The sequence below is a fragment of the Pavona decussata genome, unplaced genomic scaffold (genome assembly GCF_977016875.1).
Source record: "Pavona decussata unplaced genomic scaffold, jaPavDecu1.1 SCAFFOLD_233, whole genome shotgun sequence".
In the NCBI taxonomy this organism is placed as follows: Eukaryota; Metazoa; Cnidaria; class Anthozoa; order Scleractinia; family Agariciidae; genus Pavona; species Pavona decussata.
The window spans coordinates 1,910,001-1,930,473 of record NW_028145638.1 but is presented as its reverse complement, the minus strand read 5'-3'; the positions used below and the strand labels follow the sequence as shown (position 1 = coordinate 1,930,473).

Here is a 20,473-nt window from a genome sequence, read left to right as displayed (position 1 = left end):
AAGCGCCTCCTGTAGCTCTAGAATAAGAGAATAACGAAGATTCCGTTCTCCGGCTAAAATCTTCTGCGACTTAAATTTTCAGCTTAATAACCTGAACAGAAGAGATTTTCCCTCTCAGTACTTTTAAAACTTTCGCTGATTTATTATTTGTATCGTTAGCGCCGTGCGGCACAAAATTAGTTGTATACTTCGTATTCTCGTCGCCGCAATTACCATATTTATCACCCACAACTTGCTCCGTCGTGCCTCTAATCTGGAGTTTGTGGGTTCGATAACCGCCAAAGTCAGGTCACGTATTCCATTTCCTTGTTTAGGACTAATGCTCAGCTGAAAATTCAAAGGTTCACCTATTCACCTCATTTTTTTTTGCCTTTATAATTAGAAACGGGCCATGACATGACCCGGGAATCGAAAGTCTTTTGCTAAATGTTATGTTTGGGTGCCTTTGAATACTCGCTTTGTTGTCGCGGGAACAATACGAGTTTTATTGGGGTCCTTTCACAGTTCAAGTCATTGCATTGAATAAACTATACCAAATAAAGGAAACATACCCAATTGTCTTTTGCCAGCAGCGTCTGCGACATAATTTAGTCCCATCAGAATCACTCACCCGTTTCAGAATATTCCGTTATATCTGCAAACCAAACAAGGTACGTTCACGAACAAATCCACAACTTTTGATGGCAAATTTCTTTTCTAGTTTTCGTTCTTAAAACTCTACAGCTACCATTTTGATCTGTTGTATTTTTAGTGAAAGAGGACAAGATATTAGTGTACCCGATTTGGTTGAGTGACCGAAAATGTCCGCAGTACAGGTATGTATCTTGCATTGATAAATCTACGAGCGCCTCAAGTTTGTAAGCCTGACTCCGTTCGCAGATATAAACTGCTAAGCTTTCTAAGTAATAACACCTCTTTTCGCACATTTACATTGAAGTCACCCATACTTAGCGGGTTAGAGAACTATCGGCTCTTAGTGCATCTTGAACGACGCACTATTGAACTGTTCACCCAGGCGTCTTGAACCGTTCTTTAGATTTTAGGGTGCTTTAACCCGGCAACACACCAGGCGATTTTATACGCCGATCGGCGAAAATCGCCGCCCTGTGCGGGGATTGCGATTTTCGCCGATAGCTGTGATCGGCGTATAAAATCGCCGATATCTAACACCGGCATTCGCCAAGTGTGCCTGTTCCCGCGATTTTCTACGCTCATCGCTGCGAATCGCCAACCAATCGGGATGGGCTATTTTATCGTATTACTTTTCAAAATGGTAGATAGCAGCGATAAGATGGAGCAAGGGAACAAGCTTGAAGTGCCACATCGCCGCGATCGGCGAAAAAAATCGCCAAGTGTGTCGCCGGCTTTACCAACGACGACGGCGCAGGTAGCGTCACTATTAAAATGAATTCGCGTTTCTTCAAACGTCGCGATTATTCCAACTCGCTTTAAATATCAAGTGTAGGTGAATTTTCCTGGAGTTGAATTCCTGGAGACCGCACCCAAGTTTAGAAAGGGAAAGAAAAATTCAGTGCTCCATATTTATGTACATTGGGCTGCAGACTAAATTTGCGTCTGTAATCACGTAAAATTTACGCGACAGTGGAGATCCACCTTTAATCGTAACGCCTTCGAGTTAGGTTTAAGGGCGCCATGCAAGCTTTTAGGCTGGTTTCCAGACCATAGGCCATTTTTACGATGGCGTCGTTTGACTACAATTACCAGAATTCATTTCTTTTTCCCAGTGGAAAGCAAAGAACAGTAGCTCTAATTAGCATGACACAACAAAAAAACTGAATGATTCTGGTAGTTGTAGTGAAATGACGCCATAGTGAAAATATCCTATTCTCCGGATCATTCCGATCCTTTCAAAAGCTGTGGAGATCCGATCGGAAAGATTTGGGTGATTATAGGGTTTACGCAAGATCGCATTGAATGAAGCCGTACGGGCTCTTCTGCCAATAGACCTGCACCCTTCAAAAGCTCTATTTTCGCTGGACCCTGTTAAACTGCAGCTGCACTGTTGTTTAGGGTTGGGAGCATTGTTCATTTGTTCGTTCGTTTCTCCTCTTGATCAACCATGTAGGACGTTACAAATGGTGAAAGCCAGGTGTAAGTCGCCATTGTTCTGCAATGGTCCGGCACCGTAACTTAGGCGCGATATTCACGACAGAGTTAGCAAGTGTTAAGAGGACGATCGGTAAAAATATTGTATTGCTAAGTCTTCTGAAGCTCGAGCATTGGTTAAAGTGTGGAAGGTCGAATCAATGGGTCGGGTCGTTGGGTAATGCCAGTCACAAACTAGTACAGTAGTTATGGTCAATGCGGTGCGCTAACCCCCCCCCCCCCCCCCCCATGCGCATTTATCTCTATCTCTTGCAGGCATCATACCGCCCCTACCTAGAGCTTGAGATCAAAGTGCTCCGAGGGCGAGACATCATATTTGGGTACGCTGATTACTGTGAGTATAAAATCGTGAAAATGACAATGTGGAAATTGTGCCCGTATTTTGGCAAATAGCACCTGCCTTGGCAGAAAAAGACATTGTTCGTTAGGCGTATAGCCATACAAATCAACGCAAGAAAATTTATGAAAAGAGTTCATTTTATCCACTGAACATCGGTTTCTCCAACATAATTAAATCAACAGCAGGAACCCAACCATTTAGAATTATGTTTACGGCAAACGGCATACGGCAGAAATGACCACGTGACCATGTTTATCCTTCATTTGCCGCTCACTGTTTTCAGTTTCTCAGTAAAATTGAGTCGTTTTGCATTGGCATGAAAGGCCAGAACTGTTTTGCACTATTCTTATCTATGTACTCATTTTTTCAAGAAAACACAAACGCAAGTCTCACGTTTGTCGCTTGCCGTAAACGCGATTCTAATTCTCTCTATCGATCCTTTTCTTTAGGTATATAGCAATGCAAATCAACGCAAGAAGATTGTAAAAAGAGTGCATTTTACCCACACGACATCGTTTTCTCTAACATAAACCAACAATTTGCATGACTACTCCCCCTGGATAAGTTACCCGGCCCTAAAATTTACTTTCCCTGTACCCATGATATACAGCATAATGCATGTTTACGTACGAAAAGAACACACCTATGGAGGGCGGGATTCAAACACAAGCATTAAGGTAGAGCGTTTAACGTTTAAAATATCACTAAATGTCACATCGTGTGGGTGTATTTTAGAGCGGTTTTCAATTGAGTGTCGAAATTAATTTCGCGTTTGCTTTGGTTTTGCATTACTACGTTCTGTGATTGGTTAATAAAACTCGCGCCACTTTCTCAACCAATGAGAATCCAAACCAAAACCAATCGTGTTTTGGCCGCACGCGTTTTTCCGCGCTTGGCGCCAGTTGCATGTATTTGCTTCGAAATCTGATTGGATCATTGTGTTGTTTACGTCTGTTGTGTTTGGGTGGAGGAATTACTTTGGTTTTGGTTTAACGATAGCCAATCGAAATCCGCTCTAAATTGATCCATTTGGGTCTGCTCATGTCCACAGGGGACACTCCCGATCCATACGTGGAGCTTTTCATTCCAACAGCACCCAATGGCAAAAGAAGAACCAAGGTGAAAAACAACACGAAAAACCCAAAGTGGAATGAAGTGTTTCAGTTTTGTTTGGATCCAGCAGTCAAGAATCATTTAGGTGAGCTGTGGCGGTTGATGAAAGTTAACTGACATATCATCCGGTATCGTCGTGCTATTTGGTGTGCTAAAAATTAGATGTGATTATCGTCTATTTTCGCTTTTAAATTTCCCGCGCGCCGCCATTTTGGATTTTATGACGTCATACGGTTGCCGCTATTAGAGAAAATTAGCTTCGCGTTTACGGCTTACGCCAAACGGAAAACGTCAAGCCGCTGTTTGCTCTAAAACGCATAAATTTGTGTTTCTCGTACTCACTTCTCTCTTTTTCGTGTTTGCTCGATAGCTGTCGCCGACTGGGTGGAGATAAGCTTAAACCAAAAAAGCTTCATTGTTTTTCATCAAAGGGAAAATTTCAGCCTGGCGTTTGCCGTTTGCCCTAAGCGCGGTGCTAAATTTCGTCAGTAAACGGAAGTTCTTTTGTGTGAAACAATTATTATTCAGCAACCGTGTTACGTCATGAAATCCTACATGGCGGCGCCCGGGAAATTTAAGAGTGGCCGTCTGTAATTTTCGACTAATGTGTTTTGGGTAAGAAAAAATAAAATTCCTCAAACTTTCTCAAAACAAAGGACTAGGTAACTGATTTACATTGATATAACTCTTGGGTGAATCAAATAAATATTTTAGCTGTAGGACGAATAATTTGGTTTTTCAGCTCTCTGAAGGCACTCAGGGATCATTTTACTACAGATCGTAAACATCTGGGTCTGGAAATAAAGCGTAGCTAAAACTAAACGCCAAGTTGGAACTCGAAATCAGAAGACATTTTTGATTAATTCAGGACGGTTATTTCCAATTTTAATAAAAAGCTGAATATTTTATCGATTTTTTAACTTGTCTCTTTTGTGAGCCATTTCGGCAGTTACAAAAATCGGCTAAATTCAAATGAAAATATCGCCAATGGTACATTACTAGACTTCATAAAAGTACACCCCAGTTAAAGAGCAACGTCTTCCCTTCAAATATCTGCAATAAAATTTTGGGGCCAACGCACCTACGAAATTTGACAGTTGAAATTACAAAGTGCACTTTCGTAAACAAACACTAAATTTTCAAATAGCTCAACGACGACGAGTCAATGACATACGGAGGAAAACAATCTAAAATCCCCTCGTGTCATGAAATACCCGGAGTGAATAAAATATTTTGCTTCCTGTTATATTTTTTGTGGATTAAAAACATATTTTCGATGAATCATTCGCGAATTTTGAAAGAAACAAGACAAGTTTTCAAAAAGTATTGTTTAATTGTTACACCACCTGTTCAAAAGATAAGCAAATTCCAAGCTTCAAAAACAATCTAAATCGATAAATTATTTGACTTCTATTCTATACGTGGGCCAAAGGCTATCTACAAGAAACGTACCTTTACAGTGGAGTGTACTTTTGCGGCCAGATGGTGAGAATCTGTGAAACGCACGTAACTGAGTCTCGCAAAAATTTACGAACTTTCAACAAGTTAGATTGCGTGACATGAGCACAGAAACTTGTCCGCCCACCTGTCCGTCCATCGATGATCAAGTAATTTCGCGTTCAGTTTGGCGACGTTTACTGAAGGGGTTGAGAGGCATTAAAGTTAGTCGAAAGTGAGCTTTTGTTTATTCTCTCGTGACAATCATTGGCCCCTACATAAAGCAATTGCTACTTAATACAGGTCATGACGACATGCGGTTACTCAACCTTCGTCGGTGGAACATGTAGTTTTAGTGCAGCATATCCTGCAGTGGTGAGGAGTATAGCGCTAGAGAGTTGTGTCAAGGACAGAAAAGCACGTCTAAAATCATGCGACGCCCGTGATGCTTCCTTGCAAAATGAGGCGCAGTTAGTGTTATATACTCGGATTGCTCCTAGCTAGAGCAGGTAATCAACTGAACCAGAGTAGTAATGCAATAATAACAAATTTATATTTGAAGTTACACTTTTCCTATCCTTAATTAAGAAAACGTTTACAAATCTGCTTGATAAAAAGGACAATTCCAACATAATACCTGCTCAAGAAATTAAGATTAAAACTAGCCCGCTATTTGAGTTGCGTTATGTTACTTCTCACGTAGAACTCCCACCCCCTCCGGGGGAGGGGTAAAGGGTAAGGTGGGGGATGAGGAGGGTCTGTGGTTTCATCGTCTTAGGTGTGGAAAAGTTCAACCAGGCGAGCAGGAGAAGTGAACACAAACTTCTGGAGAGGAATCGAAAAAACAACCAAAGTAGGAACTTTTTGGTCCCATGCGCTCTCCGTGCATTCCCTTGCGAGCCTTCCCCGGTCTCGGAAAGGACACGACTGCTACGTAGGCAACGAATTTCAGGGTAAAATGATTTATGTTTAATGGTTACTTTTATATTGTAAGGGTAATGCCGTAAAGATTCATTTTTCTGATTTTTAAACTACTATGACGTCAATAAATTCCAAAATGATGGGGCGCGCGGAAAGTTTTAAAAGCAAAAGTCGTTTTCTTTCCAAGGGAGTAGGAGAAATGAACGAAAAATTTCTGGAGACTGAAGGGGAAAAAGAACCGAGGTAGGCACTTTTTGGTCCCCTAAGCACTCCATACATTAACTCGCTACCCTCCCCCACGAGCCTTCCCCGCTCGTTCATCAACTTCGTTGACGGATATCTCTTTTAGCAGCTGTACAATACCCGAGGTTAAAGAAAGCTCCACTCACTAGAATTAGAGAAGAACAACGATTCCCACGATGAAGACGATCAACCAACAAAGCTCTTCACTTGCCCGGTTGACGGATATGTAAAACGTTTCCAGCGTTACAGCTCTTTAGAGAACCATGTTCAGTACGGTAAATGTGAAATTGTCCTCGAAAGGGAGAACTTATTTGACAAGGCCAGAATCGCCTAGAGAGACAAACTTCTCCGTGGTTCTGATATTCAACCAGCTAGTGGCAAGATCCACGCTTCGAGGCCCTGCTGAAGAGATTCAAACACAAGGCTGGGCACGATAAAGAAGGCTGAACGTTTCACTGAAACTGTAAGAATGCTACCTCAGGGGCGTAACCAGGATTTCTAGGGGGGGGGGGGGGGAGGGAGTCCCAAATTGGTTCCAACGAAAACGGTTGGTCTAAAATCCTCACATTACGTACATACAAGACTTTGGCGTTTACGCTACGCAAACAGAAGACGCCTTGGTTGCCGTTGAGCGAACGTGTTTATCACTTCCTTGATATTTATGTCTCGGTGGTAGTTGATGTTCATCAACGCCAGCCCAGACCCTCGCTCGCTTGACATGGTCGACCTCAGGTATGTTTTTAACCTTCTTAGTGTACTGAATGAGCGCTCACATTCAGCTGACGTTATCGGCAACGTGCACAAAATCCACTCCTTTGACTTCTTGGATGGCGGGCCTGTTTCCTCTGCTTGTTCGACGCTTCCTCTATGTGCTTTGTCGTCGTTCTGTCTCTTCGGTTCTGGGATTGGAATTTCATCAATATAATCGATGTAGGGCCGGAAAAATGTCTTGATTCGAATTTCTTACGCATTATCACTAAATGTTTCGCTGTGCCTACCTTTTTGGTGAAAAGAATGCATCGATCTTTTGCCATCGGGACATTGTTACGAAAACCACCAGCTCGCACAACACCAATGGATCGTCTACTGATTTAGCGGGAATTTCTGCTGTGCACACACGTGCATCTTGTTATACACAGGAATCGCAGCTCTGCTCATGTCTCCGAAAATGCAAATGAAACGCAAGTAGGTACCACAATGACGTTCACTGTACTTTGTAAGCATAGAACAAAACGAAGAATTTCAGGAATCGAGAGTCCATTATACTCTTGCTGGGATAAAATCACTGTTAAAAATAGGAGAGGAGGGGTTTCGGAACCCCTGGAACCCTCCCCTGGCTACGCCCCTGTACCTTGATGAAAAGTTTCCCATTGGCCAGGAAACCGGTCATAATGACATGCATGTGACATAAGGTTTGCTAAGGACAAAGGCGGAAATAGAAGGTTTACAGTAGATGATTTCCTCACTCCTCAACAAGTCCAATCTTATTTTTGCAGAGCGGCTGCTAAGCTAAAGAACAGCCAAGAAGAGATCCCTGAAGAAGACATAATTGCCGCTGTGGGCGGGCGAAGCTGCTTATTTACTAACTCGCCAAACTATTCTTGACCAGTGTCTGTTATCCCATCCAGTCACTTTCGAATCATTTTACCTCTGTAACTTAAATACGTCGAATGGATTCAAAGAGCTTAGCATCGTCATGCTCCGCAAAATGTGTGAATCTTGACTTTGATTTAATAGATGTCACCCATTTCTCAACGGCACGTAAGGCACCTTACATCGAATTGCAAAGGTGTCTTGTGGATGAGTGCAGCTGTGCACTTTACCAAAAATGATTGCAAAATTTTTGCATAAGTCTTGTAACAAAACGGTATATAACAGTTAGCATTTGATGTATTTTCACGTCTTCCATGCCTTCGAGTTGTACTTTACTTCCTTTCGTGGATATTACGTAGAGAGATGTAGACTTGTTGGCGGAATGTAGGAACCGGAACTAGAATATCTCTTCTAGGCTGTCATTAGACAACAAAGGCGTTTCAGAATTTTTATCATGACTCAGACCCCCTTCTAAGAAACTTACTACATGTGCTGCCAGTCTCCTGTAAAGAAAACAAGCAAGGCAGTGCTGCCAATAGAGTTAGCAAAATCCAGCTGAAGCCGGACTGCACCCAGACTGAAAATCGGCGATAAATTAACGCAGGTTAGGGGAAACATAGAATGTTCAGTTTCTGCAGTAGGCGCTTGATTGCTTTCTTGTTTAGTTAAGTAGTCTGTATCCGATATCCTCTCTTTTGATATCGCATCACATGAAAAAACGTTTTCTTTAAAACTGATATCAGATAATCATTTGCGCGGCTCGGCACTCACGTCTTCCCAACCCGAGTGATCTGGGGACGACAATGCGTATGTAACGCAATCTTTTTCGCCTTGCCAACTGTTAATGCCAACTGCTGGATCAGGAGATCTCTCGCTACTTCATGCGCCACAGAAAAGATACTTCTATTGTCGGAAAGGGAACATTAGCTTGACGACCTCAGTTGTTGTAAGGATCTTGCGAGTCGTTGGATCTTTCGAATACCGTAAAACATTCAGTTTTTCCGTGACGAACAGCGGGAGTTACAGTCAAAGAATGGTCAAATCGAGTCAAAGTTTGCCTTCTTTGTCGAAGACTGTATAAACTTCACCACAAATTCCGCGAAAACATGTTTCCATTCCGTCATCCCACTGGGAAGGTAACTGAAAGCATTCCTTTTTCTCCAAGTCAGAGTATCTTAAGCACGTAAGTGGATTTTGTAATGTTTTTCCTTCGTATTTCATTGACTCGTCGTTGTTGAGCTAATTAAAGATTGCGTTTGTTTACAGAAGTGCACTTTGTAATTTCAACTGTCAGATTTCGTAAGTATGTTGGCCCCAAAATTTTATTGCATATATTTGAAGGGAAGACGTTGCTCTTTAACTGGGGTGTACTTTTATGAAGTCTAGTAATGTACCATTGGCGATATTTTCATTTGAATTTAGCCGATTTTTGTACCTGCCGAAATGGCTTACAAAAGAGACAAGTTGAAAAATCGATAAAATATTCAGCATTTCATTAAAATTGGAAATAACCGTCCTGAATTAATCATAAATGTCTTCTGATTTCGAGTTCCAACTTGGCGTTTAGTTTTAGCTACGTTTTATTTCCAGACCCAGATGTTTACGATCTGTAGTGAAATGATCCCTGAAAGCCTTCCGAGAGCTGAAAAACCGAAATATTTGTCCTCCAGCTAAAATATTTATTTGATTGACCTGAAAGTTACATGAATGTGAATTACTTATCTAGTCCTTTCTTCTGAGAAAGTTTGAGGAATTTTATTTTTTCTCACCCAAAACACATTAGTTGAAAATTACAGACGGCCACTCTTAAACACGAAAATGAGCAATAATCAAATCCTGCATTGTCCGATGTTTTCCAACAAAATGTAAAATCACTGAGATTGTAGTTTCAACAATTTAACGTTAACTTACTTCAACAACCAAGATTTCCTTTAACATATTTTAAGGCAACTGGTCATAACAAGTTTGTTCGAAGAGGGCCCACCTTGTCTGGGGTAGGGGGTGTATTCGACTTCTATGGTAACGTGCAGGAGAATTGGCGTTCACATTAGAGCAAGCAGCGATATTACAATCTCTGTTTCCGGAGGGTCTTCGTTCGTATAAGTGTCTTCAGAAGGCTAAGCCAGATTAAAAATATGTCAGTTTTCCTATGAAAACGATGGAAAAAGGATAATTGTGCATGTTATATGTATTTATTCCTCTTATTTTGAGGGACGTAAGTAAGAAAACTGTAACAGGTTAATACGCCTCCCTCTTTAAGGACGGTGCCTACTAATACAGAAGTTTTTTTGCGCGGTTAATGACTATGCGGGAAAAGCAGATCTTAGCAAGGGCTATGGAAATCCAAAAAGAATATTGGGGGGTAACCACGCATTTTTTTAGGGATGATAAAGCAATAATTATTCTAAAAAGCAGTAAAATACAAAGCAATGTACGGCGTTTTCTTCCAAATTTAAGTTTTATTATCCCTGAAAAATGCATGGTTATCCCCAATTTTCTTTTTGGATACTAAGAGCACTTGCTAAGTTCTGCTTTCCTCGCATAGTTTAAACTGCGCAAAAATATTCCTGTATTAGTAGGCACCACCCATAGGAAACCCAAGTACAGTCGAACCTCTCTTTGCGACCACCTCTCATTAGCGACCACTTTTCCAAAATACCAAAAGTTTTCAAGTCAAATCACTATAGATGGAACCTCTCGTGGGCGACAACCTCTCGTAAGCGACCACTTTTAGAGATGATTGTTTAAAATTTTCAATTGTTTTGAACCTCCCGTAGGCGACCACTTGACACACAATCTGCTGCATGTATCTCTCACGGGCGGAAATTGAAAAATGTGTCGCTGTAACATATTGGCCACATCATTACAGCGGACGCCTTAAATCTCACAGCCGGAGCTACCGGAAGTGTTTCCCGATATAGCTAAGCATTAAAAGCAATTGATAAAATACACTTGCACTATACTTCACACTGAAATAAACTTTAATCATATTGAATCCCTTTCAGGAAAAAAAATCTTATCTCTTTGCTTATGTTCTGTTCCCCGAAAAATTTAGACAGCGCCACCTGGAGTAATAAAAGAGTCAAGTTTATTTCACAACAATAGTCTCAATTGCTGGATTAAGTTATTTGTGAGATACAAACAATAATCACCAAAGACCCTAGGATTTTTTGCCTAGAATAATTTTGGACCAGTCTTAATATACTTGTAGCTAAGAAAAGTTATTACAGTCGAACCTGTATATAACGGCCCTGTGTGTACTATTGGTTTCGATAAGCACTGGCAAAAGGGTTAGGTCTCCGCAATTGCGATATGTAAATTACCCGAAAGTTAGACCCCCGTGGTCTGACCTCTGGTAAGCGATTACCTCTCGTAAGCGACCACATATCCTTGACATTATGGGTGGTCGCTTACGGGAGGTTCGACTGTATCACGAGATGCGCAGAACGTATGCGCAGTAACAATAGTAAGCACCGTCCTTAAAGTTATTGTATTGTACTGCACTGTACTGGACTGTACTGCACTGCACTGCACTGTGTTGTGTTGCCTTGTATTGTATTGTATTGTATTGTATTGTATTGTATTGTATTGTATTGTATTGTATTGTAGTGTAGTGTAGCGTATTGTATTGTATCGTTTCCTATCGTATCGTATCTATCGTATCGCATCGTATCGTACTGCACCGTATCGTATTGTGCTTAACACACAGTCAAAACCCTTCTCGAGCATGCCATAATTGTAACGGTAGATTACTGGCTGTGGTTCTTTTGTACGCTCAATGATTGATTCTTTCCCTCCAGAAATCACTTTGGCGGAATCTGACTACGGACGCGATGATGCGTTGGGAAAGAAGTCGTATGACTTGAGCACTTTAGAAATGGACAAAGGTTACCAGCATACTTTTACCTTTGGCAAGGTACTGAAATCCTGTAAAATAAAACAATGCCGGAAGGCGAAAAATCCCGCTAATATCATCTGGTGGAAACTCAAGTTTCGATCAGGAAAAACCCCAGAGCATTCAGAACTGTAAAGTGTTAAAATAGTGACCAGTTTTATTTGTTGGAACTTTACAGCTTCTTGCATGACAAAAATGACTTTTATCGTCTTGCATGTAGTGCACAGTTCTATAATCAATATGACAGTTATTTGAACGTTTTGTTTTTAGGCTTCAAAAGTTGATGTGGAAATGAAAGCAAAAGTAAGGTAAGTATAAAAGGTCATCAGTCTAATTTCCAGCAAAAATTCCTCAGCTGCTTTTATGAGGACAGTTCCTTGATTAAAGCGTCGACGTAAGAAGGAGATTCCCTTTCTTGAAATGAAAGAAGTCCTCTTTTATTCCACTGAATTGTTTGTGACAAGTTTCTCGCTCGCTTTTTCATAGGGCGCTTTGAATTTGTGAGAACTGGGTAGCCAGAGCGGGGCAGTCTGTAAATCGAATGCATCATTTTGAAGGAATGGTGCTGGAAAATCTTGAAAAATAATCACTTCGAAAATGGTACGCGCTATTTTGAAGAAATTCGAAGTACTAGGTTAAAACTTATCCTTCAAGTTGGTGCAGTCCGTTTAAGAACTGACGGCTTTGGCCGGCCAATTTTGTCAAATGGAAAGTGTACATAGTTCTCGCTACCTTTTTTGATTGTATACGCACGACAGGTGGTTGTGTAAACATTTAATTAAAGGGGAAGTATCATGGGGTTTTTGGTATCTTTTTAAAAAAATGATGAAATAAGACCTTCAATCACCTGCCAAATAATTCTAGAACGACGAGAGGAAAGAAATCAACTCAATTCTTGAAAGGAACAACTTTTGATCTGTTCTAGCGCATTTTGGAAACAAAGATGCGAGAACTTGAAAAACATTAGCCTAACATTTTTCATGTTTCAATCCATACCGGCCTACTCTGTCTCTGGCCAGAGGCACTAATCGACAGTTTTATTGCACTGGGTGATAATTTATAACAAACTTGACAATTATTTCTTTGTTTCTGCTGACAGACAAACATTTTTGGGTTTTGAAATGACAGCAAATTTGCGGGATACTTCCCCTTAATCGCGCGGTGAAGTAATTTTATCGCGCGATAAAATTAGAATGTTGCGCAATAATTACATAAATTAAATGTAGATGACATGTCCTCTATGGGCCACCGTACCTTTAACCTTCTTTTTTTTCTCTATCTCTAAACAGTACTGCGCCTTCAGACTTGCGTTACAGCTTAGAACTCTGTGATGCGGAAAAAGCTTTCCTTAAGAAGAGAAAGAAATTAGTTTTTGAGGCCATGAAGGAAGTACTTGGGGAGCGAGGGCCAAAGAATCTCAACGAGGTGAGTAGACTGAATTCTGAATTTCAGGACCTGTACTTTGTCTCTAAAAGGCGTTTAGCGTTAAAATATGGGATTAAACATCAATTTGCCCATTTTATGGTTTATAAGAGTATAGACCATAGTAAACTACCGTCGATTTTGTTTTTTACAATAACACAGAAAAAGTACAGTGGAACCTCTCCTTACGGACACCTCTATAATACGGACATCTCTCTATTACGGACAGTTCACTTGGTCCCTGAGAGACCGAAATCCATATAAAGCCTACTTCTCTAAAACGGACACCTCAGTAATACGGACACTTATTCCTGTCCCCTTGGTGTCTGTAATAAAGAGGTTTGACTGTACAAGCGAAATTGGCTTTATTTCCCGTTGAGAAAGCGCGCGCATTGCATCTGACATCATTTTTAATGTCTGCACTTTTATAGATAATCAATCAATCAATCAATCATCTTTATTGTTTATACACGAAACCGTATCGTGTTATATGGTCTTCATAGGAGTCGTGGGAATTTAGCCTAACAGCAAGTATAACAATAGCTACGAGTTAATCAGCGCGCGGGAATTTTGACAGTTATTGTAAAATTCTTGTTGTCCGTATAAAAAGGACCAGTATAGACACGTGACGAGAAGTTTGGCTTTCTGAATTCTTGAATAATTCGTATTAATTAAAAATGCCCACAATTTCAGTTTGCGCTACATACAATACGTGTTCTGATGCAGAAGTCTCTAATTGTCTTATTTTCATCTTGTTTAAGGTTCCCTCTATTGCTATCGTTGGTTCTGGAGGGGGTTTTCGTGCCATGGTTTCTCTTAGTGGCGTGTATTGTGCTCTGAAAGACATGGGTTTACTGGACTGCGCTACCTATGCAGCTGGATTGTCCGGTTCCACCTGGTTCGTTGTCAGCTTAAGTAAAGCCCCGTTTGAACGGTTTCAACATTTGCTTCGACATGCGTTCAACACTTTGCTGAACCAAATGTTGGGTGCGTTTGAACAGGTCGTTCAACATTGTTGAAAGTGCAAAAAATGTTGAAAGCGTGTTGAATCAAATTTAATTTGGTTTAAATTTCCATTCAACATCCATACAACACTTCAACTTTGTTGAACGAATGTTGGTCAAATGTTGAAACCGTTTAAACTGGCCTTAAGGGAATTGGTCATAACAAGTTTGTTCGAAGAGGACCCACCTTGTCTGGGGTGGAGGGGGGAAGGGGTTATCGAAGACACCACCTGTTTCATGAACATTACCGACAAAATTTTATTGGCTTTAAAATTTGAGTTGACTCAGAAATATTCAAGTACCGAGAGTCAGCATCGCTCGATAAACGAGAAAAGTGAGGTTTGAATCTTATTGTCATATTTTACTGCTGGATAGAGGGGTAGCTCGGCAATAAGGGCACCATCTTTTGAGGTTGAGGAAGAGGGGGGGGGGGGGGGGAGGATGCAAGGAGAGACAACAATCAATTTTTGTGGTTTGGTGGGTCCTGTTCGAGTATAGTAGTTTTGACCACTTCCCTACGAGGCAAGTATAACACGCATGCGTAAACACAAGATCCGTGCGTGCAAGCCGGAGCAAACCAGGAGGCGCAACCGAGTGGTTTTAGACCCGATAAAACACGTGCTGCGAGTTTTTTGAACGGCTTCAAAAACATTCCTGGAAAGGCGTCTATCAAGGGAGTTCATAACAATGATGCTTTTGTGAACGTTGGAAATTAGCATACGAGAAAAAACTTTAAACACCCCATACTAATAAGGAAGAGGTTTTATTGGGTTTTAAAACCACTGCACGTGATGTTTTATCGACCATTTAATAGGGCAATGAGCTTATGAATTATTAATGAGTTTTTGAACTTTACCTCCTCCTTCAGAGGATATGATTGATTCAGAGGAAATTGCTCCCATGAATGGTGATGAGGAGAGTGACAACGAGGAAGAACAAGTTAACGAGGCTCGGTCAGACCGCGAGGAACCCATGGAGCTTGACGGGGAGGAAGGTGGCTTCATGCAAGGCATCCTTGAATCTCTCCTGAGCAGGTTCCCAGTCCTCCAGACTCGCGAGGGCCGAGCGGGATTGGTGCATAATTTTCTCCGAGGCCTGCAACTACTGACGGCACCAGTCCCTTCGGGTGAGTCAAAGTCTTTCAAATGTAAGAGTGGCCAATACCTTGACTGCAGGTGCAAGTCTCCAATGAAACTCAAACCTATTGACTTTCTAGGCTAAGAAAACGATGTTAGGGAGATGTATAAAGACGTTTACGGCAAACGACAAAAATGACCACGTGACCATGTTGACCCTGTATTTTCCGCTCGCTGTTTTCAGTTTTTCAGTAAACTGAGTATTCTTGCGTCAGCATGAAAGGCCAGAATTATTTTGTACTACAGTCAACTCTGTCTAAAGCGGACACCCTTGGGATCAGCTCCAGGTGTCCGCCTTATAGAGAGGTATGTAACTAGACACAACTGTACACCTGTGACGTCAGAACTGAAACGAGGTCTTCGTGTGTTGCTCAGCAAAACTGTAACGTGTAAATTTCAAAGTCAGTTTGAAGGAAAAGTCTTTTTCGTTTATTTACGTGTATTGTATGTACTGTTCACAGTATTGTTACAATAAACAATAGTTACAGTGTTGCTTTAGTATCCCCAGGCTGGGATGGTAGCTCGTTTTGAAATAATTATTTATATCCAGGCCATGATCCATTGATTGTACAAAGAGTGCCTTTCTAGTGTCCCGCTTGACAGGTATTTTCTACCAGAAGTTTGTGAAAAAAGTGTCCGCTATCCGCTTTAGAGAGGTGTCTGCTTTATAGGGAGTTAAGTTACAGAGAAACATGGGAAATTCGTTCGGGACCGGCCATCACCGTCCGCCTTAAAGAGGTGTCCGCTTAGAGAGAGTTGACTGTACTATCACATGTGTACTTTTTTTTTCAAGTAAACAAAAACGCGAATCTCACGCTTGCCGTTTGAAGTAAACGCGACTCTGAATCTCTCTGATAATTCATGACAGTGCATGAGGCCTTAAAGGATATTATTTTCAGTTAAGAAATTCGGTTTTTCTGCTTTGCACTGAAAAGGTTTAGATTTGTCCTATTAAGGTCCGAATTAGGATGCAGGGGTCTAAATGGTTTTATCCCTTTGGTTTAAGGTGGGATATTTTCGTAAGGAAGTTGCACGACCCGGCGTACAAAGGCATTTTTCACCTTTATAAATAAAGGAAAGAAAGATAGTCCTGAACTTCAACATGCTAGTAGAGTTATTTGAGTATTATTTTAAAAGTGGTTCATACCTATAGAACAAAACAAATGTTAAAAATACGGGTATGAAAGGTTAGATATCTTGCTTGAATAATGTAGTGTACCTTGCCCTGCTAGCAGAGGTTTCTTTCTAGCAAGTCTTTTAGCTTGTACGAAGTCGTTCGCGTCTCTTGATTTTCGCGTACAAGCCGACTACGTGAAATACAAGAGACGCGAACGAATTTGTACAAGCTAAAAGACTTGCTAGAAAAAAACCTCTGCTAGCAGGGTAAGGTAAGTTAGCCTCCCGCGCAGACGCTTTTTGGCTCGTCACGCTATCTTTCCTCGGTCTCGTCGGGAGGAAAGATTGCGTGACGAGCCAAAGAGCGTCTGAAAGGTAGGCTAGGGGCAAGCCATCCCTCCCCCCCCCCCTCCCCCACTGCCCTATCTCCATGTCCCTGGAAAATAGCCCGCCATTTTGATTTACACTTTTTTGCTTCGTCTGTTCCTCTCAGAACCAAAAGTTGTGGATGGAGCCGCTGATCAGTTGGCTGCGAAGTCTAAGCGAATCTATTTGGTCGACAGCGGGCTCGTTTTCAACTCTCCTTACCCGTTGCTACTGAGGCCGCAACGCACTGTGGATATTTATCTGTCTTTTGACTTCAGTGCTCGGGAGAAGGATGATGAAATGCCTTTTAAGGTAAAAGATATAGCTACGATTTGTTAGATTAAATAAAGTTATTTCATTGGATCGTGCAATTAGGAATTAATCGAGAGACTTGATAATCGCGGGCAAAATGTATACTCTTACTATCTTAATCTTTTAATTGGGGATTGGTTTTTGGGCAAAGATTCAAAACGGACAGGTTTAAATTTCGCAGTAGAGCAAGCACTATCTGTGAGCTGATACAGCGTGTATAGGCTTAACTAACTATCGGTATCCAAAAACTTTCCTAATTCGGTAGATTGACCGGCTGACCGATTGACTCTGGCCAACTGGGGGAATGTCATGGACTGAATATGACGGAGTTATAGGTACACAGATGGACGAATGCACAAACAGAAGAACCAACTGACGGACGGACGGACTGACTGACTGACTGACTGCCCGAACCGACGGACTCACTGACTGACTGGCTGGCTGGCTGACTCACTGACTCACTGACTGACTGGCTGGCTGGCAAACTGACTGACTGACTGATTGATTGATTCATTTCTTTCCGGCGTAGGCCCTACAAAATACTGCATGTATGCACAAAACAAGCGGTCACTGATTTTCACGCCGGGGGGAGGGACAGACGGACGGACGGACGGACGGACGGACGGACGGACAGACTGACTGACTGACTGACTGACCGACCGACTGACTGACTGACTGACTGACTGTTTGATTGACGGAGTCTTTTCGTCCACGTAAAATCGAATAGCCCACAATTCAACTTGTAACAGTCGGTTAAAAGAAGCAATGCCTCGAGTTGCCAAAATTGCATGGCAATGATATTTCTACTAGTTAGTCCTACTAATCGAAATAAAGTTAACCCAATACAGGTCTGGGAAGTTTTGCATTTCAATCACCAACTTAAAATGATATGTGGGCGAAAGGACTTGCAAGAGCCTGAAATAATCACATTTCATTGCCTTGTATCTTTAGGAGCTGTTGTTGGCAGAGGAGTGGGCGAAAAAGAACGGCTTGAAGTTTCCACCTATCGATGCTGAAGCTCAATTCAAGAAATACGGTTTGAAGGAATTCTACGTGTTTCGAGACCCAACAGATTCCTCTTGTCCGACCATCATACACTTTCCACTGGTGAATAAAACTTTCAAGGAGCAAAGCGCACCAGGTATAAATGTCATGAGCATATCTGCTTACATAAAGTTACTTACCTACAACGAGAGCTGACGACAGTTGACGAATGTTCGCTAAGGTTCACGACAGTTTGCGAAAGTCGAGAATACCGTTGACGAGAATTGACAAGAATTAAGGAGGTTCAGTTGACGAGAGGTTCAAGAGCTGTACATAGTATACAAAAGCTAACGAGAATCGAGGAGGGCTAAAGACAGCTCACGAGAGTTGAGAACAGTTGACTAGAGTTAGCGTGGGCTAAGGAGACTTCACGAAGTGCTAGCTATAGTGGCAGGAATATGCGAGAGTTAACGAGGGCTGCCGAGATTTATTGAGAGATTACGACCAGAGTTGACGACTATTGCCGAGGGACGGACGAGAGTTGACGAGAGATAACGAGTGTTGATGAGGGCTGACGAGTGTTGACGAGAGTTGACGAGTGTTTTAACGAGGGTTGGCGATGGTTGACGAGTGTTTTATAATGGTTCACTGTGGGTGGGAGTTCATGGGAACTGACTCCCGTCAACGAGACGAAGTTTTTGATAGTGGACTTAAGTCGATGAGAGTTAGCATCGAGTTGACGAAAGTTATCAATATTAAGTTGAGAGAAAATCGACAATACAATGCACTCACTCTGACGAAAGGGCTAGCACTCGAATCTCTTTACGGTGGCCATTTACCTTTAGTTATCAACTCTGTTGATAAACCAAACATTCGTTTCTAAGTTGACAATTGTTATCAAGAACAAGATAGAGCGCGAAACACGTATGTTGGTCGTGTTGAGAAACGGGAAGAATTTGCGCTAGTTTGACAGGTACAATGAGAGTTTCATGAATGTTATAACTTATTTTGCTGTGTGTTTTTCGTATTCTTTCATTCTGGCTCTCAATCTCGTAAACCAGAGTCCTCAGGTTATTTTGCAAGCGGTTGGTCAGCAAGGAAGAGACTGGAGAGCTGGAATTTTATTACCGCAGGATTTCTGCGGTAAAACAGTGCAAGCCGTTCTGTGTAGCCAATCAAAATATTTAATTTTTTCGAATTCTCCAGAGTCTCTCCTGGCAACTAACCGCTGGCTAAAGAGTCTGAGGACTCTGGGTACGAGATTGTCTAGTTCTTTAAGTTTCTTTGACCAGTGATTACACTGAGTTGCAGAATCTCTCGACCATCCCTTTCCCTTACCGAGCCCCCTCAAGGTTGTACATTGTACAACAATGTCAGTGCTTTTAATCTCAATCCCACAGGCGTCGACAGAAAGACAAGAGGGCAGGAGGATTATGCTGACTTCTCAATCTTTGAGGATCCCGATGAATGGTACAGCACATTCAACTTCCACTACCCTAAGGAGCAATACAGTAAACTCGCCGACTTGAATCAATTCAACACGCTTCTTGCCGAAGAAACCATCAAAGATGTTATGGCCGAATGCGTGCTGAAGAAACGAGCTAATCCGGTCAAAAATGGCTTTTAACTCGCGTTTTAACGCTTGGTGAAAATCGGTTTGAATATGGTGAGCCTAGAAATGAGTCAGGGCAAGTGCTTAGTCTTTTGATTACTTCAATTGTTTGCGATTCAAAACAAAGGCCCGAACGACCAAAGTGTTTTACAACTGATCTGAAACATTTTTCACTCCGGCGAGTGGCCAATACAATACCCTGACTTAATCTCGGTACCAGAGGATGAAAGTCTCGATCCACATTGTGAGAAAATGTCAGACAGATTTTTTTTCTTTAATGTGTTGCTAACTGAAATATCTTAGTGTGAACAATCAAAGTTTTGTGGAATAACATATCGTCACATCTGTGATGTATATTGAAATAAACGTCCGAAAAATTATATTTGTTTTTTATGTCCTGCTATTAAAGTGGTAAAGACAAACTGATACTGCAACCTAGTTCCCAGGGTCTCCCTTCTTCCCGCCACCCTGGAGCGAGCTCCCCAGGACGTGAAGAGGAGAGACCCTGGGAACGAGGTTGACTGATAGTTACTGAAGAGTTACCCCGCTCACCCCTTCTCCTCAGTCCACCGTTCACACCTTGTATACGTAATGCCGGCACGTCTTTCAAACAGGTACAAATTTATACCGGTTCTGTCTCTTTTGCCCGCCTCTGTATTCGTTCACACGATTCCGGTCCAAAATCTTTGTGACTACGATGCGGGTTCACCCTGAAATAGGGTAAGGGTAGAGTGGACATTGGAGCCGTACACCCCCACCAACTTCCGAGGGGCTTGCAGGCTAAGGAGCATCCCCCTCCCACCCGGAATGAAGTCGTACGGGCCGTGCTTTCTATTTAGCCAAAATTTCCTG

General features: G+C 41.8%; 1 protein-coding gene across 1 annotated transcript; it reads left to right on the top strand.

Annotated features, from left to right (window-relative positions):
• The first annotated feature begins 661 nt into the window (after window positions 1–661).
• LOC146458327 (cytosolic phospholipase A2-like) lies at window positions 662–19,987 on the top strand. Its single transcript, XM_085090860.1, has 12 exons — window positions 662–815; window positions 1,278–1,387; window positions 2,383–2,461; window positions 3,519–3,665; window positions 11,575–11,690; window positions 11,940–11,977; window positions 12,959–13,094; window positions 13,853–14,080; window positions 14,948–15,221; window positions 16,841–17,025; window positions 17,977–18,166; window positions 19,410–19,987. The coding sequence occupies exons 2-12, from the start codon at window positions 1,292–1,294 to the stop codon at window positions 19,634–19,636; spliced, it is 1,716 nt and encodes a 571-aa protein (XP_084946986.1). The 5' UTR covers window positions 662–815; window positions 1,278–1,291; the 3' UTR covers window positions 19,637–19,987.
• Window positions 19,988–20,473: the final 486 nt, after the last annotated feature.